Raw genomic sequence first — 27,078 nt, forward strand, 5'->3', positions numbered from 1 at the left:
TTTTTTTTTTTTTTTTTTTTTTTTTTTTTTTTTTGCATTTGTGCTTTTGGTGTCACAACTAAGAAATCATTGCTTAATCCCAGGTCATGAAGATTTACTTTTATGTTTTCTTCTGAGTTTTATTGCTATAGCTCTTACATTGAGGTCTCTGATCCACTTTGAGTTAATTTTATATATGGTGTGAAGTAGGGGATCCAACTTCACTATTTTACATGTAGGTATCAAGTTATCCTAGCATCATTTGCTGAAAAGAATATTCTTTCTCCATTCAATTGTCTTGGTACCATTGTCAGATATCAACTAACCATAAATGGAAGGGTTTATTTCTGGACTCTCAACTTTATTCCATTGATCTCTATTTCTATCCTTATGCCAGTACTGCACTGTCTTAATTACTGTAGCTTAATAGTAAGTCTTGAAATTGAGTAGTAGGAGTCTTCCAACTGGTTCATCTTTTTCAAAATAATTTTGGCTATTCTAGTTATTTTGCTTTTTCATATAAATCATAGACTCAGCTTGTTAATATCTTTTTAAAGATCCTGCTTGGGGGCACCTGGGTGGCTCAGTCATTAAGCATTTGCCTTCAGCTCAGGTCATGACCCCAGGATCCTGGGATCAAGTCCCACATCGGGCTCCCTGCTTGGCAGGAAGCCTGCTTCTCCCTCTCCCACTCCCCCTGCTTGTGTTCCTGCTCTCGCTATCTCTCTCTCTGTCAAATAAATAAATAAAATCTTTAAAAAAAAATCCTGCTTGGATTCTGGTTATGATTGTGTTGCATCTCTACATCAGTTTGGAGAGAATTGACATCTGAACAATATTGAGTTTTCCAAATATATGAATATGGTATATCCATTTATTCAGGTCTTTTTTTTTCTTTCATCAGTGTTTTATAGTATTCAGTGAACAGGTTTGTGTGCTTTTTGTTAGGTTTATACACAAATATTTCATAGCTTTGGTGATATTTAAATGGTACTTCAAAAATTTCATGTCAGATTATTTATTGCTTACATATAGAAATACAGTTGCTTTTTATATATTGAACTAGTATCCTGTGATCTTGTATTCTTGTATTTTTAAACTTGCTTATTAATTCTGGTAGCTGTTTTGTAGAATTTGGGGGGATTTTCTGCACATCACCCGCATGCAGGTGACAAAAAGACAGTTTTATTTTTTCCTTTCCAATCTGTATGCCTTTTATTTCTTTTTCTTGTCTTATTGCATAGTCTAGAACCTCCAGTACCATGCTGAATAAAAGTGAGGAAGGGGTCGACCTTACTTTGTTCCTGGTCTTAACAGAAACATTTAGTCTTTCTCTATTAGTATGATGTTAGCTGTAGGTTTTTGTATACGCCATTGATCAGTTTGAGGAGTGTCTCTTCCATTCCTAATTTGTTGAGTTTTTCTTTTTTAATCTTGCCTTGATGTTGAATTTTTTCATACACTTTTTCAGTAACTATTGAAATAACCATATGGTTTTTCTATTCAGTCTGTTAATATGGTGAATTACATTGATTTTTCAAAGTTGAACCAGCCTTCCATTCCTGGGATAAACCCCACTTGGCCATGTTGCATTATCATGATATGTTATCCTATCTGAGGGTAGCTCGTCATCTTTTCCTTCCCAGTTTTTCCTGTTTTTAGTCATCTGGCACCTTCCTCTCTTTTCAAAATATATCCCCTGACTAGAACATTCTCCAGCATTCCCTGAAGATTCCTCCTTCAGCCTTCACCTCCTCATCTCATTCTCTCTCCTTACCTATCTCTCAGTGGGCCCCAGTGGCTTCCTGGAGGCTTGTCGCATTGGTCACTCGCATTGGTTACTACTGTAGGCCACAGTCTATTTCTTTCTGAACCTTATCCCCCTGGTCTTTGGGGCTCTTCCTTCTGAGTCAGCTCTGCCTTGCCTGGCCCTGGCCTCATGTAGGTCTTTGGGCTTCTGTGGCAGCCTCCTGACCTGTCTCCTACTCCCTACGCTACTCCTGCCCCTGATGAGTCTTCCTGAAGCTGTGTGCTCATCCTGCTGTTCTTTCCTTCAGTAATCCTTCATGCTCCTATTGTGTAAGGATTGTGCCAGGCCTCCTCAACCTGACATTCAAATGCCCCTTCAGTCTGGCTCTGGTCTGCCTTTGCAGCTCTATCTTCTCTGTGGACTTCCCCTCAGGATCATAGAGCCTGAGTTATTTATTCGGGGACCCTGAGTACCTCACAAACCTGAGCGTCATGGATACTCTTCCCAGGTATACCCTTTCCCATGCCTGCCAGACTTGCCAACTATGACCCCAGCCCAGGGCCAGTGTGCCATGGCCTGCCCAGGAGTTCTTCTCTTGCCTCCCCATGATTTCCTCCTCTCTCTCTTGGTTGGCGTGAGGCTGTTTCTGCTTCGTATTGCTGGTTCTCTGTCAGTCTTGACCACTTATCTCTTCACCTGGATTGTAAGCTTGGTACAGCAGGGGTTTTCTTTCCTTATGATGAGTAGGTTGTGTTTTTCTCTGCCATGTTTTTACATGAAATGACAATTCTGAGGTGGATGGGGTTGGAGTGAGGTTTGGGGGAGTTATGAGTCATCATTAGAATTGGTGGAGCTGGTAATCTGAGTTTGCCCCTTCCCTGGAGGCACATCCAGGAAGCATCTGGAAGGTATCCTGGAGGTGCTTGAGGGGAGCTCACAGTGTCCTTTGGCCAGGAAACCAGAATTTATTGTGCAACCAAGGAGAGAGCAGGACTTTGGGATGGGAAAGACAAAGTCTCTTTCTATTCATGGATTGGGACAGTCACGGTATAGGATATCTCCGGGGAAGCATGGCACCACATCCAGCATGGGGCCCACATGGCCTCCAGGCCTAGGCTGGCTGAGGACCCTGGGTGGAGGTCATACCAGGGTGGGGAAGGCCTTCAGGTGGAACGCAGACCTGAATGCAGAGTCTCTAGGTTCCAGAGACAAAGAGGCCCCAGGAAGATGAGTGTGTGGGGCTGTCTGCCAGGTCACTGCCAGGTGCTGAAGTCTCAGAAGGCTTCAGGAGCTACAGCAGAAGGTGCCGGGGGTCAATCGGGGTTCCCTTCTGTCTTTGAGACTAAGAACTAAGTTTTGGGAGGGAGTGATGGAGTCCTAGAAGCCTGTACATCTTTGCGTGTCTTCTGTTCTGTGTGGCCTGAGGCAAGGGCAGGACTAGTGTCAGTTTACCCAGATATCCCAGGAGCTGCACCTGCCAAGAAAAAGTTGGTCTCAACAGCTCCTTGGCCAGGATATGAGATGTGCCGTGTAAACTTGCTTTTGTGGGGTGTGTAGTGTTGTGTTCTGTTTTCCCTTAGCTTTTCAGTAAATACTCCTTTCCAAAGAATTCCAGCCTTCTCTCTGCGCCCTGAGAGACAGTAGTATTTTTCCACACACACATCTCTGTCGGCACGGAGAAGGGCGTGAGTGCGGAGCAGAGGGCGACAGTGGCTACTCACCAGCTGGTATGCCGGACTTGTCAGGGGGCTTCGGGGCTGGTGCAGAGAAGGAATGGAAGTCCAGGAAGAGGAGCGGGGACCCGCTGTTGACACTGACCCCTGCTGGCCAGGGACCTTATCCTTCTCTCAGTCCTCAGGGGACTCGGCACAATGCTGGCTATCTCATGGGTAGCCAGCAACTGCTTGCTTCTTTGCAGTTGATCCTGGGGAATAATAAGCTAATATAAAAATAATCATCTCAGGCCCCTCTGCAAAAGGGCAGCCCTTAGTCCTATGCTGGACTCTATCACACTTTCAAAAAATGAAATCCTGTGACCCTTATGGAACCTTCCTTGCCATGCCCCTGCCATCCCCAACATGTACACAGCTCCCTCACAGCCTCACCGGTATGCCGGATCTTTTCATCTCTGGGGCCATGGGCATGCACAGTATGATTATTCAGAGACTCAGTTCTGTAGGGCCACAACCTGTCATAGACCTGCCAAGCTCTGGGCTTCAAGGACGTCCGAGAGACTGACCTATTATGCTTGGCTACTCCCTGTGGCCAGCCAGGGGCGGGTGTCCTTGGCATTGGTTTGCTTGCAGGTGGGTGTATGTGTGTTAACCCGGGGGCTGGGGGCTCCAGGGGCCAGGGTTGGGGCTCCAGTGACTGGTGCCCACTCCGGGCCTGAGCTCCGTGTCTTCATCTGTCCCTCTGCAGCTTGTCTCCAATGTCCTCATTTTCTCCTGCACCAACATCGTGGGTGTCTGCACCCACTACCCAGCTGAGGTCTCCCAGAGACAGGCCTTCCAGGAGACCCGGGAGTGCATCCAGGCACGACTCCACTCACAACGGGAGAACCAGCAACAGGTGAGTGAGGCCCTCCTGCCCTTGCATGGCTACAGGGAGCAGAGGCTCCAGACTAGCCTCAGCCCAGCTACCTGCCACCCCACCAACTGTGCCCCTTGTAGCTGCCCAGCCCCACCTCCCTGGGCAGGGACCCAGCCAGAAGGGAATGTTTTCCCTGGAGGGAGCCTAGCATTTCTGGCTCTGTGGGAATGCTCTCTGGAGACTTTGGAGAAAGTTCTACCCCAGTGCTTGCCTCCTGCCTCCTCAGTGTTCGCCTGTGGGCTGCAAACAAGCCACACAACCCAGACCCCTCCCCAGTGCTGATGAGTTGGAGTGGCGAGAGCTTCAGCATTCCCATCTGGGATTAAGATGCTCCCCAGGAGAGAGGAGAAGAGGTAGAGCTGTTGGCCCCTGGGACACCCCCACTAGGCACTTTCCCTGTGCTGAGTTCTGGGGTTTGGTTGGTTCAGAGAAAGGCTGATGGTCCTGTCTCACCCTAAACCTCACTCTCAGAGAACATTTGGGCAGGGAAGTAAGCCATTCACAGGGGCACAGACTCGGAGTGTTTCTCGTAGGGAGCGCTGGGGCAGAGGGAGCTGCCCCCGTGTGCTCTCATGGGTGGGGGCAGGGAAAGGACGGAGGGCTGTGTCAGGGTTCCCTCCCTGGCTGCCTGCCATCCTGTTTGGGGTTCAGGACCATGTGCCCTCTCCTGTGTGTGAACCAGATGAGGTCTGGGCCTCTGGCACAGGCTGGAGCTGAATAGCTCACAGATAGGAGCCCCAGAGATGGGGCTGTGTGACCCCAGGGGAGAGTGTGGACAGGTCAGCAGGGTGACGGGGCCTCTACTCAACTTGGACTAGGTGTGGCTCTTAGAGATGAAGTTACTCCAAAGCAGGTTCTCCTCTCCTCTTATGTTCACGCCTACCCAACAAACATGAGTGGAGTCCTGCTGCCTTTGAGCTTGGGGACAAGGAAGACAAAGGCCTAGCCAGCGCTAGTCCCCTGCACCCTCCTCGCTTGCCCAGACTGCATGCTGTGGACACCCCAAGTGCACAGCAGTCTGACCACACGTGAGAGGGTCTCTGACTCCATCTGGATGCCTCCTGAGGAGTTACATGACATGGGCTGGCCGTGTCGGGATGGCTGAGCAAGGGGGTGAGGCTCTGCAGTGTCTCCAGCACCGCACACCCCCTCCCGGCCCAGTCGCCGCCTGGCCTGTCCCTGCTTCCTGCCCAGCCCTGCTGCTGTGGCCCTTGTGTCTGGCCAGGTCCCCAGCTCATGCCGTCTAGTCGGAGGCCTGGCTTGCCCTAGGCATTCTTTTGGCCCTGTCTGAACTCCTGGTCTCGCTCTTGAGCGAACCCCATACTCAGCGGTGTCCCCTAGTCCTCCCACTGTCTTTCTGACAAGGTTGGCGCCCTTCTGCACCCTACTCTAAGCCCCTCCGTGCCTCAGGAGCCCCCTCTCTCGTCCCAGTTCAGGCCCTGGCATCTCTCGCCTGAGATCGGGATACCGTCCTTCCCTTTTTGTGTCAGGGAGTATCCCCTGTCACTCGGGGGCCTTGTTCCTTCTCCAGTAAAATGCGTATTTTACAGCTCATTACAGTTTACTTGCACTGGCCTGGACAGGCTGGACATTCCAGCAAACCCACAGGGATTTCGGGGAGAAAATCCATTTGCTTTACCATGTTCTGAGCCAAGATAGCAGGGAGGGGAGGCGTGCTTCCTGGGGAAAGGCTCCCAGTAGCTCTTGGGCCTCCCCTGCCCTCTGCAGAAGGTGCTGCTCTTGGGTCCTTGGGGGGGCACTCCGAGGTGCCCCCTGATGGTGGGACTCAGAACTGTTCTCCAGCCATCCGCACCCACACTTCTGACCCTCAGCCCCAGAAGTGGTTATAAATATGGGAAGGTCTCTCATGGATAAACCGTATATAGCGCACTTTCCCCAGCTGTGCTGTATTTCCACAGAATTGTATTTTAGTTTGTGTTTCTGTCACCAAGAACTGCTTACTGAGAATTCAGTAAATAGCCATTGAAGGCCATGTCCACGGATGCTCAGGGAGACCGAGCTAACCCATGGAGAGCACTGTCAGTGGATTAGCAGTGTTTTCCAGGCCCGAGGCTGTCAGCTGGGGAGCTGAGCATGACACAGCTCCGTCCTCGGGGGTCTCACTGCACGCACTACAGGGAGACCCTGTTAACAGACCACGACACGCCGAGTGATCAAGGACTCGGAAGGAAGGCCCTGAGTGGTGAGCGGATGCCGCTGCCAGAGCCAGGACCCTACCCCCCGGGGAGGGGGGAGCCCTGAAGGAGGGTTCCGGCAGTATGTGAGGATGGGGCTTCTAGCTGGGGAGCTTGTGTGCAAAGGCAAAGAAACACTGCCAGGAGCTTGGGAAGTGTCCCACGGTTCACTGTATCTGGAACAGAGCTCAGGGCGTGCTGGGCGTAGGGAGGGGTAGCGGGGAGCCAGATCGTGGAAATCTTGAGGCCAGGCTGGGCTTGGGGGCTGGTTCTGGAAGCTTCGGGAAGCATAGGAGGGTTTTAGGCAGGGCAGCGAGGGGGTCAGGTGTATGTTTTAGAAAGATCACTCACTGGCTTGCCATGTGGAAGGTGGATCAGAGACAGCAGGCTTCAGAAGGATAAGGATGGCAGCCAGGCCCGGGTTGGCAGGAGCAGGCCAGGCATGGGAAGGGGGCGGGTAGAATGGGTTTGTAGTGGAAAATAAAGAGGCGTGGGCTCACTGGGTCCAGAAGAACGCACATTTGTTGTGGCTGGTGGAACCCAGGGAAGCTTTGGCGGCCTTTGAGCCGGGGAGTATCATGACAAAGGCAATGTACTGGAGAGATTGGGGCCATACAGGGAGCCAGGAGGGCTGAGGAGGGGTTGTCTGGATGGGACGGCACGGCCAGGATCCCACAGTCAGGTGAGAACTTTGTCCAGGCGGCAGAGGTGGACATGGAACAGGAAGGACGAGAGTCCGCATCCACAGAACTTGGTCAGAGCTGGACAGGGCCTGGGGTCGAGGGGACAGGGATGAATCTCAGAGGGGAGGTTCTGAAGAGTAAAAGCAGTTACAAGGGCGGGGTGTTGACCTTGGACCAGGAGAATGGGGCTGACATGGGCCAAAGCAGGGAACTTGAAGAGCCACTGGGGAGTGGAAACCTGGGAAGGTGAGCATGTTTTGGGGTGTGGTGTCAAGGCCGTAGTGGCCAGTCATCCAGGGGGCAGCTGGAGACTTGGGAGCCTGGACAAGGGCTAGGGAGTAGGAGGTGATGGGCAGAGGTGCTGGTGGGAACCATGCTCACAGGGGCGAGCGTGAGCAGAAAGAGGAGAGAGGTGGGGATGTGCTGTGTGGCGCGCAGGAGGAGGGAGAGAACCCAGAAAGATGCAGGAGCAGAGTCTTACGGCCGCATGGGTGATGGCCCAGCGTCTAGCGGGCGAGCGAAGGGAGAATGAGGAGGGCTGGGCCAGCCAGGTGAAGCCACCCCGTGTGGGAGAAGTCCGTGAGCCAGCCTGGCAGAGCGCCTCGTGTGGGTAGTGGGCTGTCAGGGCACAGGGCAAGGTTGCCCATTCCTGACGCAGCTGGACCTCTTGCAGCAGGCCGGCCCGGGGGAAGAAGGCGGAAGGGAGGCAAAGTCGGGGCCCTCCCCTCCACAGCGCAGCCCTGGCGCCTCTCCTTGCTTCTCTCCCACCTCCTCTTCAACAGCTCTTCGCTTCTCTCGGGTTTTCAGAGTCCGTGTGCTTTCCCTTTCTCTGGGCTCCTGTCCCCTATGTGGAAATGGAGCACCCCAACCTCATCCTTCTGGTCCCAATGAAGCCCTCCCTGACCACACCATTCTCCCCAGCTGAGGTCAGGCACCCCTGTGCAGTGCCCTGTCGTACCCCGTACCCCTACGAGACTGGGAGCTTTGTGAAGGAGAAACCTTGCCTGTCCCACAGTTGTCACTCGGGGCCCCCAGCATGATGCCCAGAACATGGTAGGGGCGCAGTACATATTTGGTGACTAATTGAGTGAATCTCACGTAATGCTCTCAACAGCTCCATCGCTATTTAAAGAGGAGGATGCTGAGGGTCAGAGAGGTTCAGTCATTTGCTCGCGGTCACACATGGTCTCAGGTGACATCCAGGATTCCAGGGGGCTCCGTACTATAGGTTCAGCAGGTGTGCTCTTCCCCAAGTATGTGCACAGACAACCCGGGTGGTCTCCCAGGAAGAAGGGTTCAAGTAGCCTTGGGGGCATGATGCTAGCCCCACCCTCACATAAGTGTTAGCTCCTCGAATTTCAAGCCTGTGGGGTTCCCCAGGGCCCTGTAGGTGGGGAGCCCAGGTGCGGAGGAGTCGGCCTGGGGAGGGAAGGGGGACCGCCAGGCAGGTGGAGGGAGCTGTGATGAAAGTGTGTGCTTCCCTCCCCAGGAGCGGCTCCTGCTGTCTGTCCTCCCCCGTCATGTTGCCATGGAGATGAAAGCAGACATCAATGCCAAGCAGGAGGATATGATGTTCCATAAGATTTACATCCAGAAACATGACAACGTGAGGTAGGAGTGAGGCTGGGGGGCGACGGCAGGGTGGGAGGGAGGACTGATCCCCCAGGGAGATGACAATCCCCCCCCCCTTGCTCCCTCCCAAGGGAGCACAGCCTGACAGGGTGGCCTGTGGCTTTGGGGTGGGTGTTGTCTGGGGCACCCCGGCTGCATGGCACCCTCGAGGTTGGTGAAGTGAATTATTATCGAGGGTTGGGAGGGGAGGCCCCAGGGAAAAGCTAGAGAAGGAAGGAGGAGAAAGAAAGCAATAGCACCAGCTGTCGGGGAAACTCCTAGCCTAGCAAGGGAGACAGAAAGCAGACTGGGGACCCACATGTCGCTATCATCATCTCAATCTTCATCATCATCTAGCAGCTTCCATGCCTTCTAAGCCAGTGTGTGCCAGGCACTGCACTAGGCATTACCTACCTTGTTGTCAGTCCTCCTGACCACACTGCAAGGGGGGCACCCTTATCAGCATCCCTTGTTTAGAGATTGAGCTCAGAATGGCTAAGACCCTCGCCCAGGGTTACTTAGCCAGGAGCGGTAAAGCTGGGGTGCATCCTGGTCGGCCTGCCCCAAAGCCCATTCCCCTTTTACTGCACATTTGCCATTTCTCTAGACAGAAGCTGCTGACAGCAGGGATGTGCAAACAGATGTAGCCTAATAGAGTGCAAAATCTGCTTAGGAGCTCCATGGGGACGTGGAGCGATGTAGAGGCCTTCATCCAGCACGGCTCCTGGAGAGCCCAGTAATCCTCCCATATGCCCAGAAAGGGAGCTGCTGTGTGTGCCTTCGAGAGAATGACTTTCTCCCTGGGCAGGTTTTCCTAGGACCCACGAATCTTCTAAGGCCGGTGGAGAGGGAACCCTTTGGAGGCTTGGGCTGAATTTTCATAAAGGGATTAAGTGGAATGATATAAATTATGGTGCATGCACGTACACACACACACTAATATACATCCACTCAAGGCAAGGCTGATGGCCATGGGGGTGGGGAGGGAGGGCACTGTATTTTCTTGTAGAAACCGTCAGAATTTAGGCAGAATTGCCCAGTCCCCAAGTGTGCCCCGGAATCCAAGACTGTTGGTTCTGCCCGTGTGTCCTGTCCAAAATAGACTCTAAGCCTTTGGGAGAAAAGGTTACCTGAACAACACTTTTGTCCTCAGTTTTTAGGGTACCCCAATCCCCCTGAAGCCCACGCATGCTCCACTGTCAGGCAGGGAGAGTGTCGCCAGCGGTGGGAAGAAGGCTGCCGCCGGCCGAGCCCCCGGGCCTGCTCAGGAGCCGAGCCGAGCTCAGAGAGGGAAGCAGGGCCCGGGACTGGGTAGGTCGCGCTGACGGGTTGGTTCCCAAATTCTCACACCCGTCTCTGCCCCCACGAGGTGGAATAATTGCTCACAACAATAGTTATGCTCATATAGAATCTTCTTCGACCCACCGCTATTCTGAATACTTTCATAAGTTCACTGAGTCTTCAGAATACATGTAAGAGGTTGATAGTACTATTATCTCCATTTTACAGGAAACTGAGGCACAGAGATTAATTTGTCTAAGATCCTAGAGCTGGTTAAGTGGGACAGCTGCCCTCAGAAAGCTTTTTCGTAGCAGAGTTGTTACCTAGTCTTACTAGCCGTTTTTTATATGCCCAGGAGAAAGGAGTGTATATGAGGAATTGTGGGAAGGAGTCTCAGGAAGCCCCCAAGCCAAGGGGAGACTCTGAAGAGAGGGAGGAGAGAGGTTTGGCTTCTAGAGAGAGAGAGAGAGAGAAAAAGAGAGAGAGACAGACACTGTGGACCCACCAGGGCCTTTCCTGTCTGATAGCCACCCCTGAAATCTGGGGGACTCTAGGACACACAAAGAAATAGCCTTCCCTGTTAGAACACATCCCAGAGGCCCAAAGCTCAGGTGGGAGCCAAGTGGTTCCAACACATATGAACCCCTGAGCTCCCCCTTTCTGGGATTTCCTCTCTCGGTCCTGTCTTCACCGCCTCACCGGCCCTGGCATTGTTCCAAACACAACGTGGGCAAAAGGTGCTTTCCTTGATTGTTCTTAGCTCAGCAGAGCTTATGGTGGACTCCACTAAAGTATGAAGTCGAACACAAAGGGGAGGCAGAAAATTCACAGCTCAGAAACAGCTTGGCACGCGAGGCATAGGTTCTCAGCCTGGCCGGGCTAACACATCTGGCCATCTCTGCATCTTTGCCCAGCGCCTCTCACCCCTCCGTCTCCTGCCCCTCCATTGCTTTGGGCCCTCAGCCCTCCAGCAAGGGAGTTTGATCAGAGGGGCTGACTCAGGCCTCTTCGGCTACCACAAGGAGTGACCCGCTCTTGGGGTGATGTCCCCTCACCCTTCCACTCCCACAGAGGCTGTGACTTTGGGTAACTAAAAGAACAGTACCCTAATCACAGGGTGGCCTGAGTGTGCACGTGGCGAGAACTAGACTCCCAGCCACAGTGGGGGTATTTCTGTTTTCGGATGTGCTAAGATCAATGGCAGCTGATAAAAGGAGAGAAAAATCAAGATGTTACCCTTTTCATAGAGACACATAATTCTGACTCTGAAATCACCAGGCTGGTGGTGGCTGGCACACATCAGAGGCCAGCCACAAGCAATCATATGCAAATAGCCTGCGGGGGCCCGGTCCCTGTTCTGTTAGCAGCCCTGGCTGCAGATCTTGATGGAAACACATTGCAGGCTTAGTCTCTGGTTTGGGTTGAACCTTTGACTTGGGTGACTGAGTAGTAGGTGGAGGGATGACATCACAGTGTAGAGATGCACTCTGGGGCCGGGCTTATGGTGCAGTGATTAGGCCTGGGGCCCGGGGTTAGGCAGCCCCCCGTATCAGCCGGGCTCTGCTGTCCCCTGGCCATGTGAGCAGGGCGAGTGATAGGTCTTGATACTCTGAACTCAGTCTCCTCCTCTCCGGTACTTAGCAGAGTTGCAAAGAGAGGATGAAAACGTGTGAGGGAAGCGCTTAGCATGGTGTCTGGCACTGGCCACGTGTTCCGTAACTGGGAGCAGTGATTATCGTTACTGCTATTATTGTGATGATTATCACACTCCTATCAACAAAGCAAGGCCTGGGGATTCTCTAGCTGGAGAGTGGAAGGGTGATGAGTCACGTTTGTCAATTCTCTGCGGAGTTATAATATTTAGAGAGGGTGATGACATGCCGCTCTCTAGCCCCCTCCGAGAGCAAGGCCACAAGAAAAATAAATCAACCCTGTGGTGTGACAGACTGGGCCTGGATCTGCGGAAGGGGAAGAGACTAATGGGTGGGGAGAGTTTGGCCGGGGCAGGGAGGGGTGACAGTGGAACCCCACTGCTCTCTGTGGCCTCACCTTCTCCTGGCCCCCAACAGAAGAGTTGCCCCCTGGGACCCGCCAGGAGCCTGTCGGATGCTGTGGGGCTGAGCCACCGCTGGCAAGGCGTTGAGGTGGGCCAGAGGCCCAGGAACCCTTGGAGACCCCCCTGGGGCCCCCAGCCTCTCCTGTCTGACACACAGTGACAGCTGGAGATGTTTTAGCCCTTCTGGTGGGACTGGTTAGCTGGGGCCTGGGGCCCATGGCTGGGGGTCCGGCCTGTGGCTTGAGGGCCCTCCTCCATGTCCTCTCCCCCCAGATACCTGCCTCTCCTGCAGCCGGCAGTGTGAGGGCCAGAGTGGGGCTGTGCTGTCCCCATTCCGGGAACAAAGGCCTCCAGCACATGCCAGCAGAGGCAGCTCTGCCTGGGAGGAGGGACATTGAGGCTGGAGGAAGGGGGCAGACCTAGAGGCACATAGCATATCCCCGTGGGTACAGTAAACATACAGATGATGCCAAAACCCAGCTGCCACCAGGTGACCCTTACCAAGACGTCACCCTTGCGGAGTAAGATGAGTGTCTGTGTTGAGCAGCCTGGGTCACACCCCTCTCTGCCCCTTACTAGCTGTGGGAACTCGGGCAAGTCACCTAACCTGAGCCTCAGGTTCCTCATCTATAACATGGGAATAGTGACGTCCCCTGGCTCATCCGTTCAGTGGATGTTTTTCTCTGCTTCCACTGGTGGGACACTTAGCTATAGAGGCAGGGATTGCAATGGGAATTAAGAGGGACACTGTCTCTGATATTGGGAAGCTCACTTTCTGTACAGGAAGACCTACAGTAAACCGTGGATCAATTAGTAAGTTGGGAATGTATCACATGAGGAATGGGGGTAGGACTTTGCATTTTTAGGGGTATCCATAGATGTTACAAAACTTACCACTCAGTTATTCTGTTATGATAAAAGCCACAAAGGAACAGAGCCTGTAAGAGGGGCCCTAGGACTCACTCCTTGCAGGAGTGCTGGGAGGGTAGATGAGGTAGAGTATGGAAGGCCCCTGCCAGACCCCCCACCCAAGAGGTAGCTGCAGACTCTTTGCCCTCTGGAGGTGGAGCAGAGTACGAGGTAAGAGTCAAGGTCAGGTAGCCAATACCCCAAAGGTTTCAGGGGGCAGGGGACATCTGAGCCTGAGAGGGTACTGAAGGCTACACCACTGTCATGTGGGTCCATACTGAGTGAGACAGCTCGATGCCTGAATGACCTGTCCTCACGCTAGAGCCCTTAGCTTTTAAAGGTTGTAGATGGTGGGGAGGGCCAGAGAGCCAACTCCTCCAGGGGGTGCTGGTCCTCACCTGGCCTCCTCTGTTTGGACCCTGGGAGGGGTTCATGATAGAGTGCGGGGGGTCTTGGCTCATTGGCTCAAATCACAGCCTCGTTCTCAGGGGTCTGGCCGAAGAGCTGCTAATCCAGGGGTGGAAATGAGGTAACAGCCATCCTTGCACAGTGGGGGTCTGGAGGGGCCTGGGGAGGGTTCCCTCTCCTCCTTCCTTCCCTCTTCTTTCCCTTCTCTCCCCGACCTCTCCCGAACCTCCCCCTTTTAAGGTTATCATCTCCTCTCCCGTCTCCGTCAAGGACTTGGCTGTGTTCCCCAGGTCGTTCTGGTGTCTGGCTCAGCTGAGGCATGGCTATGAATTATAATGGCCTCGCGACAACGTCCTCGATGTTCAGATACCTGTGGGTGGATTGTGCACCCTGTGGGCAGAGAGGAAAAATGTTTACCTCCAGTCGTATTCCTGACAACCGACCACATAAGGGATGGTCCGTAAACCTAGCATTCCTGTCTCCAACCTGATATTAAGAAAAGTATTCTGAGCTCTACGCTATACCAATTATAGACACAAGTGGCCTTTATATTATTATCTCAGTCATTCCACATTTATTGTGCTGCCACTCTTTGCCAGGTATGACTAGGAGTAGATAGAAAAGATTCCATGCTTGCCCCCTAGGGACTGTCTAGCCCTCAGCAGTGAGGTCGGGCTGGGCCCGGTGCCGTGGGAACCTCATAACCCAGCTGGTCCCCCTGGGGAAGCCACTGGGGTTGGGGCTTTGCTCTTTAATCAACTATCTTACTTGTTGTAAAATATACATAGTATAAAATTGGCCATTTTAACCTTTCATACTATTGTGCAACCACCACCCCCATCCATCTCCAGAACTTTTTCTCATCTTGCAAAACCGAAATTCTGTACCTATTAAACAATAGCTCCCCATTCCTCTCCTCCCCCAGCCCCTGGCGACTGCCATTCCATGTTGTGCCTGCGAATTTGACTATTCCAGGTACCTCATGTAAGTGGAATCATGCAGGACTTGTTCTTAAGCCCTCCAGGGCTTATTTCACTCAGCACAATGTACCCAAGGTTCGTCCATGTTGTAGCGTGGGCCAGGATTTCCTTCCTTTTTCAGGCTGAATAGTACTCCGTGGTGTGTGTAGGGCACACCTTGTTTATCCATTCACCTGCGGATGGACACTTGGGCGGCCACCACCTTTGGCTGTTGTGAATGATGCTGCTGTGAACGTGGGGGTGCAAATTCCTTCTTGGGTCCCTGCTTTCAGTTCTTTCCATAAATGTGTAGAAGTGAAATTGCTACATCGTATGGCATATACTCCTAGTTTTTAATTTTTTAAGGAAGCCCACAGTGTTTTCCATAGCAACTCGCCTTTTTGCCTTTCCACCAACCATGCACGCGGTTTAGTTTCTTCACTTCCTTGCGTGGAGGTGGGTCTTCACAAGAGACCTGAGTTTGTCCTTGGACACCAAATGGGGATCAATGGGGAATGGAGCCAGCAGCCAGCTAGGACTCATTATTTTAGCACTTCAGACTCAAAATTGGGGGCCCTGGAGTAGATGGCAAGAGAGAGAAGTTAGGGTGAAGAGACACTGACCTGTTGAATGTGTCAGGCTATGCCTTTGAAATTCTGATCCTAATAATTCAGAATAAGAAGGATTATCCTGGGTTGGGTAAGTCAGAAAAGACATCACGAAGGTAGAAGGGCTAAAATCAGATCCTAGAAGAATGTAATTAGTTTTCAACCTTTTTTATTCTATAAAGGATGTGTGTTCTTTATAGAAAATTAGGAGCTAACAGGGGCACCTTGGTGGCTCAGTCGTTAAGCTTCTGCCTTCGGCTCAGTTCATGATCCCAGAGTCCTGGGATCAAGCCCCGCATCAGGCTCCTTGCTCAGCGGGGAGCCTGCTTCTCCCTCTCCCTCTGCCCTTCCCCCTGCTTGTGTGCTCTCTCCCCCTGTCCCTCAAATGAATAAATAAAATATTTAAAAGAAAAAGAAAAGAAAATTAGGAGCTAACAATACAGAGAAGACAATAGAAAGCACTATGTACTTATCACTGAGAGGTCACTGACTATTGCTCCGTCTTGGTACTGTCCTGTCCCCCCTTCCTGGGCTTCTCCTTTGGGCTGCGTTTCCCCAGCTCTTTCAAGGCTTTGTAAGCATAAAGTCTGTAAGTGTGATGGGAGGTCCATTGTCTGGGTGGTGGGAGTAGGATTTGGTGGGCAGAAACAAGATCAGGGGATCAGGGGTTGGAATGGGGTCTACAGGAGGCCCCGAGGCTGGCAACAGGGATTCTAGGACATATGTTGACCCTAGACCCGCTGGACCCAATCCTGACAGTCAAGCCGGTCGCAGGGCCCTTCCACTTTCTGAAGGAAGGTAGCCCGTTGCCATGAGAGTGGAGAGGGCATGGCTGTCCAGGGTGGAATCCGTATGTACGTGCAGTCTGTTCAGCATTCTCTCATTGGCCTCCCCCCTTTGACTCTCCCAGCCTGTCCCTCAGAAGGTTCTCCCACTGCTCCTTGTCCATACGCCCTGCTCTAATTGTTTCACAACCCCCCTTGGAAAATGCTCAGTCATATGGTGTCCTTTGTCAGCCAGATATTGGTATGACCAGCCTGACTGCACTGTTCACCTAGCACTATGACCCACTGCTTCTCCTTTATCGTTCGAGGGGCCTGAACCCAAGACGCTCCCCAGGTTGTATGGTTTGGAGCAAATGGGGGGCACGCTGCAGGGGGTAGACCCTTCGTCTCTGGCCGGGCTTCCCCAGGCTATGCTGCTGGGCACTTCCTGCCCTGCTTCCCTACGACGTTCAGCTCCTGCTAGGCTCCCTGACACCTTGCCGTACTCCCTTCCTGCCCCTGCCCAATGACCTCTGTCTCTCCAGCCGCCCCACCCCTCCTGGGCCTGCCTCGACAGACGGTTTGCCTCTCAGCATTTCTTGAGTCCCCTCTGTGTGCAGTGCCGAAAAGTGCAGGTCCGAGGAGCAGGTCCTTGGTGCTGGCTTCTGCGCAGGCGCAGACCGTGAGGAGACCTCGGCGTCTTGGGTGTCCCATGTGCTGCTGAATGTGGCTTCTGTTCAGAAGCAGAGTCAGACTCCAGCATCTTCATCGGGTCACCGGACCTGTTGGTACGAGAGGGAGCAACGGCGGGGAAATGCGCTTCCCCAAACATGCGCGTGGAGAAGCTGGGCTGAGCTGGGCAGAGCGCCGAAAGGCCTGCGGTGGTAATTGGGCTGAATGGGCACCTGCGTGCTCTCGCCTGTGGAGGAGAAGTGGGGGATGGCGGGCGTTAGGGAGGAGCCGGCCCGGCGTCTGCGCGCCCCCACGAGGGCCCCATCGCGTTGCCAAGATGAGCTCTCACGTGGGAGCTGATGGATGACTGAGGACCTCACTGCATGTCTGGGCCCGGCGTGGTTGGAAAATGGCCTTCAGGATCACCCCAGAGCCGATCAGGAAACCTTGGCCGGGGGAACAGACAGTCTGCAGTTGGGTCAACCTCAAAAACAGAGGAGGTTCCGGAGTGGCAGCCGCCGAGCAAAATCCTCCCCTGAGGCAGTATCAGAGGAGTGTAACTTCACCTGTGACAGGAGGTGGGGGGAATGTGGAGGTGGCAGAATTTCCATAAATGTGTAGGAGAGGCTGCAGGGGTTCAGACCCTGTCCAAACCTTGGCTCGAGGTAGCAACCCGCTCTGAGCCCTGCTCTGAGCCACTCCTCTCCAGCTGGCTGGCTGCCCCCGCTCGGCACCGCCTCGTCCGCCAGGACCTCGTCCTCCCTGACTCCTCAGCAGCTGTTGAAAACCCCAGGAGGGGCCACGAGGAGTAGATCCCAGCAGGTTGGAGGGAGGCTCTGGCTTTCTCAGCCACCCGGAGGCCCTTCACACACCAGCGTCGTTTCCCACGCCTGCTGGCATGGACCAGGAAGCTGCTCATGGCCTCTGTAACTGTTCTGCCGTCCGTCCTGTGAACACTGCTGGCCCCACGGGCTCCTGTCTCAGGTGACTTAGCTTGGGACCCCAAGAGGCCCCATGGAGTCGAAGGAAGAGCTGCTGGAGTGACCGGTCTTGCCTCTTGCTTGCTTTGAAAGTATGAATATTCTCTTCCATTCAACAAATACACATTAGGCACTGCTCCTGGGTTGAACTGTGTCCCCCTAAAAGATATGTTGAAGTCCTGACCCCTGGTCCTTGAGAATGTGGAAATAGGGTCTTTGCAGATGGAATCAGGTTAAGACGCTGGAATAGCATGGGCCCCTAATCCAATATAAGTGGTGCCCTCATAAGAAGAGGAAAATGCTGTATAAAGACCCGGATACACGGGGACCACAGCATGTGAGGTCAGAGGCCGAGATTGGAGTAACACCGCTGCAACGCGGGAATGCCAAGGGTGGGGAGCCACCACCAGCAAGTAGGGAGCAGCCAGGAAGGCTTCTGCCCAGAGTGTCAGAGGCAGGATGGCCCTACCGACAGCTGGATTTCGGACCTCGAGCCTCCAGGACTGTGAGAGAATACATTTCTGTGGCTCTGAGTCACCCCGTCTGTAGCGCTTTGCTGTGGCAGCCCTGGGAAGCTAATAGAGGCGGCTCCTGTGGGCTGGAGGGGGGGCGGGGGGGGATAGGGCAGAGGGCACGTGGTTGTGACCTGTCCTCGGTCAGTCACCGGGTGGCACATTTTATTGAACAGTTACTCTGTGCGCCAGACATCGTGCTGGTAGCTGGGACATACGCAGTGAATGGAATAGGCCAAAACCCCTCCCTCGAGGACTTTACTTTCCAGTGGGAAGAGATCAACAGGAGCATAAGGATAACACAAACAGTATCAGGACTTCAGTGAGGAGTGAAACGTGCAATGGAGAAGAATATGCAGGTAAGGCAGGCCGACATGGGAGGGGCTGTAGTTCAAATAGGGTGATAGAAGTCTCCTTGAGGTGACATTTAAACGAGTGCAGTGGTTCTCAACCCTGGCTGCATATTAGAACCACCAGGGAAGCTTAAAATAAAACAAAACCAGGCAAGTGCATGCAATCAATAGCAGAGCCCTACCTCAGACTAATTAAGCCAGAATCTCTGGGCGTGGGGCTCTGGGATCACTCTTATAAATGCTCTCGGTATCTCTAACAGACCCCAGGTCTAAGAACCACTGGTCTAGCGGGATGAAAGCAGCTGTGGAGGAAAGTGTTCTAAGGCCCAGTGAGGTCCCCTGTGGAGGAGAATGATGGCAGGCCTGCCCACAGCCAGACATGGCTGAGAGAGGAGGGCTCTCCTGACTGGCTAGGTGAGCTCAGCAGGTGTGGGGTCACAGCTCAGTGAGGTCACAGCTGCTGAGTGTGCCACTTCTTGATGGAGTCCCAGACTCCCCCCACCTTGAGCCCCTGCTCTACGCTCGTGTCTCTCCTTCCTCCCCCCTTTTCTCCTCAGCCCGCTGCCATGGGTTGCCGGACCCAGTAGTCATCCTGCCAAGCTGGGTTCAGGGATTTTGGGGTCTCACCAGCCCCCAAAGCCAGCCTTCCGCTGTGTAACTTTGGACTTAGCATGGAATAGCCGCTGGGCCTGATATCTGCTGGCTTTGCATTCCAGATACTGACCCTAGCCGAATGAATCTTTCTTAACTCTGGAGCCATGGATTTTGACCCCAACCTGAACTAGCTTTGGTTTCCTGAGAGTTAAGAATTTCCAGAACAACTATATGGTGGTGCTTTTACATAGACTGGGGGAGAACTTTCTCTTGTTCCTAAGTGGAGTGGGCCAGTTGCCTGCAAGACTGACAGGCGGAGAGGTGGCAGGTGGGTGGGGAGGGGGCTGCACCTAGTTAGTTCGGGAGCTGAGATCAGCATCTGAGGCATGGCAGCCTCCCCTCATCTGCTCTTCTAACCCAGCATGCAGACGCCATGCAGTCCCCTCGGGCGGGGTGCTGCCCGGTCCAGACCCTAGGCATCAGTGGAGGTCTGATGGAGACTCCTGACTGCCTTGCATCTTCTGCGTCCCTGCCCGCCTAGCTGCCCACTCCGGAGCAGCTTGTCTTCTTTCCCGAGTCCTGTGGCCTGCTGGGGCAGCATCTCTCCTCTCCACTCCTCCTCTTCCTCCTCCTCAGCTTTTCTTCTTTCCCCTCATTTGGCTTGTCTGTTTGCACCTTCCCTTGTGTGAGCTGGCAGGCAGCTGCTGAGTGTGCCCTCTCTTGATGGAGTCCTGGCGGCCCGTACATGCCCTTCCGCCTCCCTCTGCCCCATTTACAATGCCAGACCCCTGTATTATGCTTGTATTCACTTAAGATGGCTCTGGGGCCACCAGCTTAATATTTCTTGGGTCAACTCCTGGGCCATGAAGCCAGGTTGCCCATGTGGCCTTGGGCACATGACGTATCTTCTCTGTGCCTCCCGTTTTCTCCCCTGTAAAAGGATTCTGACCTCATGGGGTGGTCGTGATGTTTAGGTGAGTTCATACACATAAAGGGCACAGGACAGTGTCCAATTGTTTTAAAAGGCAAGTTTTATTATCCAGGTACGCAAAGGCCAGTAGGTGAGGAGACAGCTGCTATTGAAAATATCCTTTGTTACTCATCCCGGGGGAAGGGAGCCCGCCACACCGTGGGGCCCCGTGGGGAAGCACTGCTCCAGTGTGTCAGGAGGCAGAGGGAGAGGGGTTTGGGGATGAGAGCCTTTACTGGGGTTTCTGCTGGAAGGAGTGGGTGAGGCAGGGTAAGCCGGCTTGGGATGGGCTTGAATCGTTTCAGTGGGCTCTGGGGGGTAGGGACTGTCCCGAGTCTGGTACCGGTCCTGGGGTGATTGGGGCAGGGGATTCATGGCCTGAGTGTGAGAGCCTGGCTGGGCTGTGGGGCTTTGGACCCTAAGGCAAGCTGTTGACTAACTCTAAGACCCGGCCAGCCTGGGGCTGACAGGTTCCCCAGGGTCAGTAAGGCCCCAGGTGTCAAACATCAGAAGAGAAAGACAGGCTTAATGCACCAGTACACATTTTCCAGATAAAATGACAAACTATGTTTAGTTCTACATTCCTAATTTAAAAAAGGAAGACTATCTGGAGCCTCAGGAGCCTTGTGGAATAGTGGGAAGAACACGAGCCTGGGAGAAGGAGCCCACCATGCTGCCATCTGCAGCTTCTTCCCTGAGGCTCAGCCGCCCTGTCTGTGAGGAGACGCGAGGCTTCGCTGCAGGGTCGCATGGAGCACTCAGCGAGAAGACAGTTTGGAAGCCCCCAGCCCTGAGCAAGGCCACCGGGAGCCTCTCCAGACACGAGAGTTACTACATTTTTGTGACCATTTAAAGAAAAAAACTCCAGGGGCCCTTCCACACTCCAGCCCTGGGGCCTCACCTCTAACGGTGTGTTGTGAAAGAAAAGGAAGACGGTTTCAGTCTCCGGAACACAAGCCACAGAGATGGACAGAAGATCCACAGTGCATAGTGCGAGCACCAGCTGCTCTGTTTGACTACGTGCCTGGGGATGAGGCTGATGTTGCTGGCAGGGACAACTTAGGAGGCTTCCAGACATGCTTGCTGGCTGGGTCTTCCTCTCTCTCTCCTCCCTGAGCCTCTTTAGTCTGTCCCTTCTAGAGACTCCCTAGGGATGGAGGGCTTGGGTCCGAAACCTTATCTGTGGGGCTCGGAAGTAAGACCTTAGTATGGTTGCCACTGGGGCCTGAAACACTTTCCAAGCCCATGAATCAAAGGCCGCAGCTATCTTGAGGGGGCTGCTCAGGAGTCAAACAAGGCAGGCCCAAGAGGGGACAGAAATGGCAGGGACAGGCCCCTGTCTTTGGTAACTCAGGCAGGTGCACACTCCCAGGCCTCATGTGCCTCTGTGCGCACACCCCGCCCCCCAGCCGCTGTCCCCATCTTGGGCGGGAGTGAGGGCACAGTGAGAGCACGGAAGGCGTCTCCTGGCCAGATGGTGAGGCCAGCATCCTCGACTCTCCAGTGCCAGGGACCCTTTATGCCCTCCCCAGCAGCCATTTGGAACCCCCCCTCCCCAGGACTCTTGCTGGCCAGCAGCCCTCCTAAGGCTCAGGGTGGTGACCTTCCTCCCTCATGGGGGTCTTCCTCCACCTGTCTCCCCAGCATCCTGTTTGCTGACATCGAGGGCTTCACCAGCCTGGCATCCCAGTGCACTGCCCAGGAGCTGGTCATGACCCTCAACGAGCTCTTCGCCCGCTTCGACAAGCTGGCCGCGGTGAGTCACCCTCCCTGCCATCCTCGGCACCCAGGGCTCCGTCTGGGCCGCCTGAGAGAGAGCGCTGCGGCCGAGGCCCCGTGAGCCCCCGGGACGGGCCCTGGGGCGGCATGTGCCCTGCTGCGCAGAGGGTCTGCTCAGCAGCTGTGGTTGTGTGTCCTCACACCGCACGCAGTTGGACGTGTTTTTATGCTGTCATTGCTCACGAGGGAGCAAGTGAGGGAGCCCTCCACCTGAGGAAGGGCGTGGGAAGGGCTGCAGGTGACACTGCCCAGGCCCCTGAGGAATTGCGGTTCGGTGGGGCAGCTTCGGTGCCCATAGAGCCATTTTCTTGATGAGCTGGGCCAGACTGGTAAGAGAATGAGTCTGAGTCCCAGCTGGTCTGCAGACAGCTGTGCGCCACCCCCCAGAGGCTTCCAGAAGGAGGACTCTGCGCTGTTTGCACAAATTGGAAGTAGCATCCCAGGGCGTGGAGTGGTAGATGACACATTTACCCATTTGGTCCCTGTTTATACTGTCATCCTCTCCAGCTTTTGTGTCTTTGGGTGATGCCCTGGGCCTTTGTCGGGTCATTACATGTCAGGGGCTGCTCACTGCAATGTCCACCAACAGGCAGACATGTTCCCTTTGGCCCTCACAGGACATCAGATCATTGATGAGAGGCTGGTGCCAGTCAGAGGTGGCGCCAGGGCCTCCAAGGGCATTAGATGGCGGGTCGCACACCTGCCTGGGGGGTTTTATCACTGACCATGGGTGAGGGGAGTTGGGTGTATGCTGGGCCCTCGGGCAGTGGATGGGCCTTAAATGAGAATCCAGGCCACGTGGACACTTGAGTCCCAGTGTTCTACTTCGTGAAGTAACTCCTGGGGGCCAGACTTGGAGAGCTGAGAATTGGTGACTAGTGACATCCCATCCCAGTCCCAGTCCTGGCTCAGTTGTGACCCGCACGGTGACCCTGGCTGTGCCCGTTCCTCTCCTCAGGCGCAGCAGTGGGCAGGTACCTCAGCTCTGGGGGGGTCTTAGCACTCACATGCTTTCTGGTTACCAGCGCGCTGTTTGGTCAAAGTCTCAGATAGGCTGAGGGGCAGACGAGCTTTGGTTAAGCCTCATTCCTGCTTCAGTCTTTTTGTAAAAGAAGGAGAATCAGAGAACTGTTTGTAGAGTCTTAGGCCAAGAGTCAGAGCGTTCTCCAGGGCCTGGGAGTGGAACCAGGGACATTGACTCTCAACTTGGGCCTTCCTCGAATTGATAAGTCTGCCCTATTTGCTCCGACATCGGACCAACTGCTTGCTACTTGGGTCTCAGCAGTGACCATAAAAGTGAGTTCCTGAGCCTGGGGAGGATGGAATGCCTGAGCGCTGCTCAGCCTGTCCTCCATCCTCCCCCCTCGGCTCCTGATAAGCCCGTCCTGGGGCCGGCCAGGGCCATGCATCTGCCGGCACTGGGTCTGTGCTCACTGCCCTAAAAGGCAAGTTATTCCAGGCACGGGGTGAATCTGTTTGCTTCCTGTTTCTTTCCCTCCCGCTTCTCTTTCCTACTATTTTTAATTTTCAAAATTAATTTGCTTTCCAGGAGAATCACTGTTTACGTATTAAGATCCTGGGGGATTGTTATTACTGTGTCTCTGGGCTGCCGGAAGCGAGGGCTGACCACGCCCACTGCTGCGTGGAGATGGGCATGGACATGATTGAGGCCATCTCGTAAGTGCCCGTCTGGGAGGGGACCGTCCCACAGCCTGAGTACCTGATACTGGAGGGTTGATTTGCACCTCTAGGCTTAGAGCCTTCTCCTGGGCAACTTCTACCTGCAGCAGCCGGGAAGCTTTTCCCAGAGGAACGTGTCCTGTAGGAAGGGAGAACTTTGCAGACTCCAGGGCAGTGGGAGGTGTGGCCCCACCTCTGCAGGAGAGGAGGACAAGCTGGCCGTCATGCTGTGCCCTATGCATTGCTCCCTCGCCTCTCAGGTCCCACGGCCACCCAGCCAGGTGTAGAGCCCATGGGCCCCTTTCTTCCCCATCGAGAAAGGTTGGAAGCACGGAGGTTAAACATCTCCCTAGGGTAATACAGTCTGGCAGGTGGATGCAAATGCAGGTGTCCGCATATAAGAAAATCCATCCTTCGTGGGAGCAGTAGCAAAAAGGATCTTTGGCCAATTCTTGGTCACTGCTGGCCAGAGGAGGGGCCGCGGTTATTAAAAGATGTGGAGATAATGCCAGCTTAGGCTCAGTCACTGAGCTTCAAAAGTAGCCTGGGCAGGGGCAAAGGAAGAGCCGCAGCGGACAAGGGCAGAGGGCAGAGTAGCTGTCCAGGAAGGCGGCCGGCTCCATTGGGTTTGGCGGAGCTCCTTTGGGCAGGGCTTGCTGAGCGCCCCTGCATGCCTGGGCTAGCTAGTGCCTCGAGCCCTCGCCTGGAAGCACGGAGTCTGTTGAGGGAGAGGCCGGGACTCCCGCTGCTGTGACACCAGGCATGCGGAGCGGACGGCACCAGGTGAGAGAGGCAGACTGAGATGGGGGTGGGGGGCAGGAGGGGACATTTGTTTCCATTGGGAGGACCAAGAGAGGCTTCATGAAGGACGTGGCCCTGGCGTAAAGCCAGAAAGTTATTATCAACCTAAGGCTGAGATACCATCAACCTAAGCAAGGGGCCCAAGGCACTGTGGATGGAAGGCACATTCCAGCAGGGGTGTCCCGGGACAAGAGAAACGATGAATGACGTAACTCTTCCCTGTGTCGTGTGTCGCCTGTCCCAGGGTATCGGAGAGCATGCCGGTCCCCGAAGAGTACACACTGTGTACCTCCCCCGCAAGCACCTGCACCCTCTTCTGCGTACCCCGTGCCTCGCACGCATACCCAGAGCAGTACAGCTTCTATCATACGCTCCAGCCCACAGAGGGCCCACCCATGTCCTGGGGGCGCCCTCAGCCCTGGGTGTGGTGCCTGTGGTGGGAGCTGGTGCTGCTTCTCGCTCGGGGAACCTCCCTGGTCAGTTAACCACCTTGCTCCATTATGCTGCTAACATCCATGAAGCTGCAATGTGGACAGTTCTGAGCATCATATGAATGGGGTTTGGAGCAGCTGTAACTTCCCTGTTTGGCTCGAGCGGGCCCTAGTGTGCATTTGCATCCTCAGAATACAGTTGAACTGACTGAGGGGAGCAGAGGCCCAAGGTGCCTTCCTGGGGAAGCAGTGGGGTCTGGGTTGCAGTGTGAGGCACTGTGCCCCCTTGTGGCCACACCCTGAAGCGATGCCTCACTGCCTACGGCACCTGAGTACCAGGGCCCAGCCCCTGTCCATCAGGTGGAACAGTCTCAGACTCTGGATTTGGGCTGGACCAGAGGGAAATGACTCTTTGACCCCTGCACCTTCTGTCACACCCCTGACCCCGTGCCTTCCAGCCTCGCCCCCACTCTGTGCGCCTGGCCCCTGACCCTCTCCCAGCCTTACCCCTGCTCCATCCCCAGGTTGGTCCGGGAGGTGACAGGGGTGAACGTGAACATGCGCGTGGGAATTCACAGCGGGCGAGTACACTGCGGTGTCCTTGGTCTCAGGAAGTGGCAGTTCGACGTCTGGTCTAATGACGTCACGCTGGCCAACCACATGGAAGCTGGAGGCAAGGCAGGGTGAGTGAGGGCCCAGACTTAGCTTCCTGCCCGCCCCCCTCCCCGCCGGATGACTGTTGTGAGGAATGGGGCTGGGGTGGGCAGGATGGGGTAACTTGCAACTCCGGGTTGGCAGAATTTAAATAGAAATTCCTCTCCTTAACAAATTACTTGCACCACACGCTGGCAAGTTGTAGGGAGCATCCTCTCAACCTTTGCCCAGACTTCACCCAGAAGATATTTGCACAAAACAGGGTGGCTTGTTGTGTGATGCAATAGGTGGGGGTAGAGTTCTGGAGGAGGGAGGAACCATGGGTAATTTCGGGGTAGCCAGGATGAGAAGGAAGTGGGACATGAGCCTGGACGACTGGGCAGGATTCAGACAGGTGAGGAAGGTGAGGTGAGGAGAGAGCCAGACTTGAGGGACCAAGGTGAGGACAGGCACAGGCATACAAAACGTGGTGTTTCTGAGGAATGGAAGTAGAGCACGGGACCTCTTAGGGACCGGTGGGAGGAACAGTGCCTGTATTAAAAGGACCTCTGTGCCAGGCTGGGGGATCTGGACTCAGTCCTGTACTCAGCCGGAGCCACTGCTGGCTTCTGAGCAGGTTTGCAAAGTTTGTGGGACTGAGGCGGTGTCCTCCTGACAGGCCAAAGATGTCTTCTGCTCTGACGATGCTAGAACTTCAGTGCGATGTTGTGTGGTCAGAGTGGCCGTGTGGCCGTGAGCCTGGAAGGGCCCTACCCAAGCCACCACGATGATGACAGCGGAGGGATCCAGCGCATTGAGATCTAGGTCGGGATCTAGGTTGGGGTTAGCCTTTGAGCCAGAGTGTGGGGCTGTGGGATTTGAACTGTGTCCAAGTGGGTCACAGTGTGGTTGTGCATGAAGGCTGGAGTTCTGAAGTCCTGTTCTCTGCACTCCTCTCCCCACGTCCCTCCCCCTCTCCCTGCTGCAGGCGCATCCACATCACCAAGGCCACACTCAACTACCTGAATGGTGACTACGAGGTGGAGCCAGGCTGCGGGGGCGAGCGCAACGCCTACCTCAAGGAGCACAGTATCGAGACCTTCCTGATCCTGCGCTGCACCCAGAAGCGGGTCCGGCCGGGGGGCTGGGCGGGTGTGGGAGAAGCCAGGGGGCTGCAGGGCCTTATTCTTCCAGGGAGGAATGTTTCTTGGCATCCACTTCCTTCTCTTCTCACTCTTTCCTTGAGTCAAGTCGTGAATTCCTCATGCAGTGTGGTTCCTGCTTCCCGGGAAGCTCATGAGCTTTACGGAGGACTTGCAAAGGCTGACAGCAAAAGCAGGAATGTTATGCCTCTGTTGCAGAAACGCAACAGGCCTCAAATCAGTTAGCCACAGGCCGGGCATGGACATGAAACAGCAAGAACTCTGTCCACCGTCTACTCTCTGTCCAACCGTTTGTTTCGTGTCCTCCCTGCTCCTTGTCTGTTGCCTGAACCAGGCGGACATTGGGCCCTTCTCTGCCTCTCTGTGTCCCACGTGTCTTTGCCGGTCCCTACACACCTTCATTTCTCCAGTTCACCGTCCTTCCCCGGTTTCACCTTCTAGTCCCTTTCTCCTCCCTCCCTTTGTCCCAGCCCACACTTGCCCAAATATAAAACTGAATTATTAGCAGACTTTGGCATTCTATTTTTAATAGTGTCATGTTCCATGTTCTTAATTTTTAAAGTGAATGAAAACATTTTCTATTTCTCCCTAGATTAAAAAGCTTTTTACTGATGAATCTTTCCATTGCATTGACCTGTTGGTCAGCAGCCTTTGATAGAGAAAAGCTTCCCTCTTTCTTCTTAAGAAGTTAGATTAAAGATAAAATTAAGCTGGG

At 54.2% G+C, this 27,078-nt stretch overlaps 1 protein-coding gene across 1 annotated transcript in view; it reads left to right on the forward strand.

The window, feature by feature from the left end:
* Positions 1-27,078, forward strand: part of ADCY5 (adenylate cyclase 5) — a 148,582-nt gene that overhangs the window by 83,873 nt on the left and 37,631 nt on the right. Inside the window, exons 2-7 of the mRNA XM_035000010.1 lie at positions 4,151-4,300; positions 8,689-8,810; positions 21,521-21,632; positions 23,205-23,332; positions 25,092-25,250; positions 26,189-26,330. Coding sequence (XP_034855901.1) covers positions 4,151-4,300; positions 8,689-8,810; positions 21,521-21,632; positions 23,205-23,332; positions 25,092-25,250; positions 26,189-26,330 — 813 coding nt within the window. The remainder of the gene's footprint in view (positions 1-4,150; positions 4,301-8,688; positions 8,811-21,520; positions 21,633-23,204; positions 23,333-25,091; positions 25,251-26,188; positions 26,331-27,078) is intronic.

The sequence above is a fragment of the Mirounga leonina genome, unplaced genomic scaffold (assembly GCF_011800145.1).
Source record: "Mirounga leonina isolate KUSES-001 unplaced genomic scaffold, KU_Mleo_1.0 Mir_115, whole genome shotgun sequence".
NCBI classification, from domain to species: domain Eukaryota; kingdom Metazoa; phylum Chordata; class Mammalia; order Carnivora; family Phocidae; genus Mirounga; species Mirounga leonina.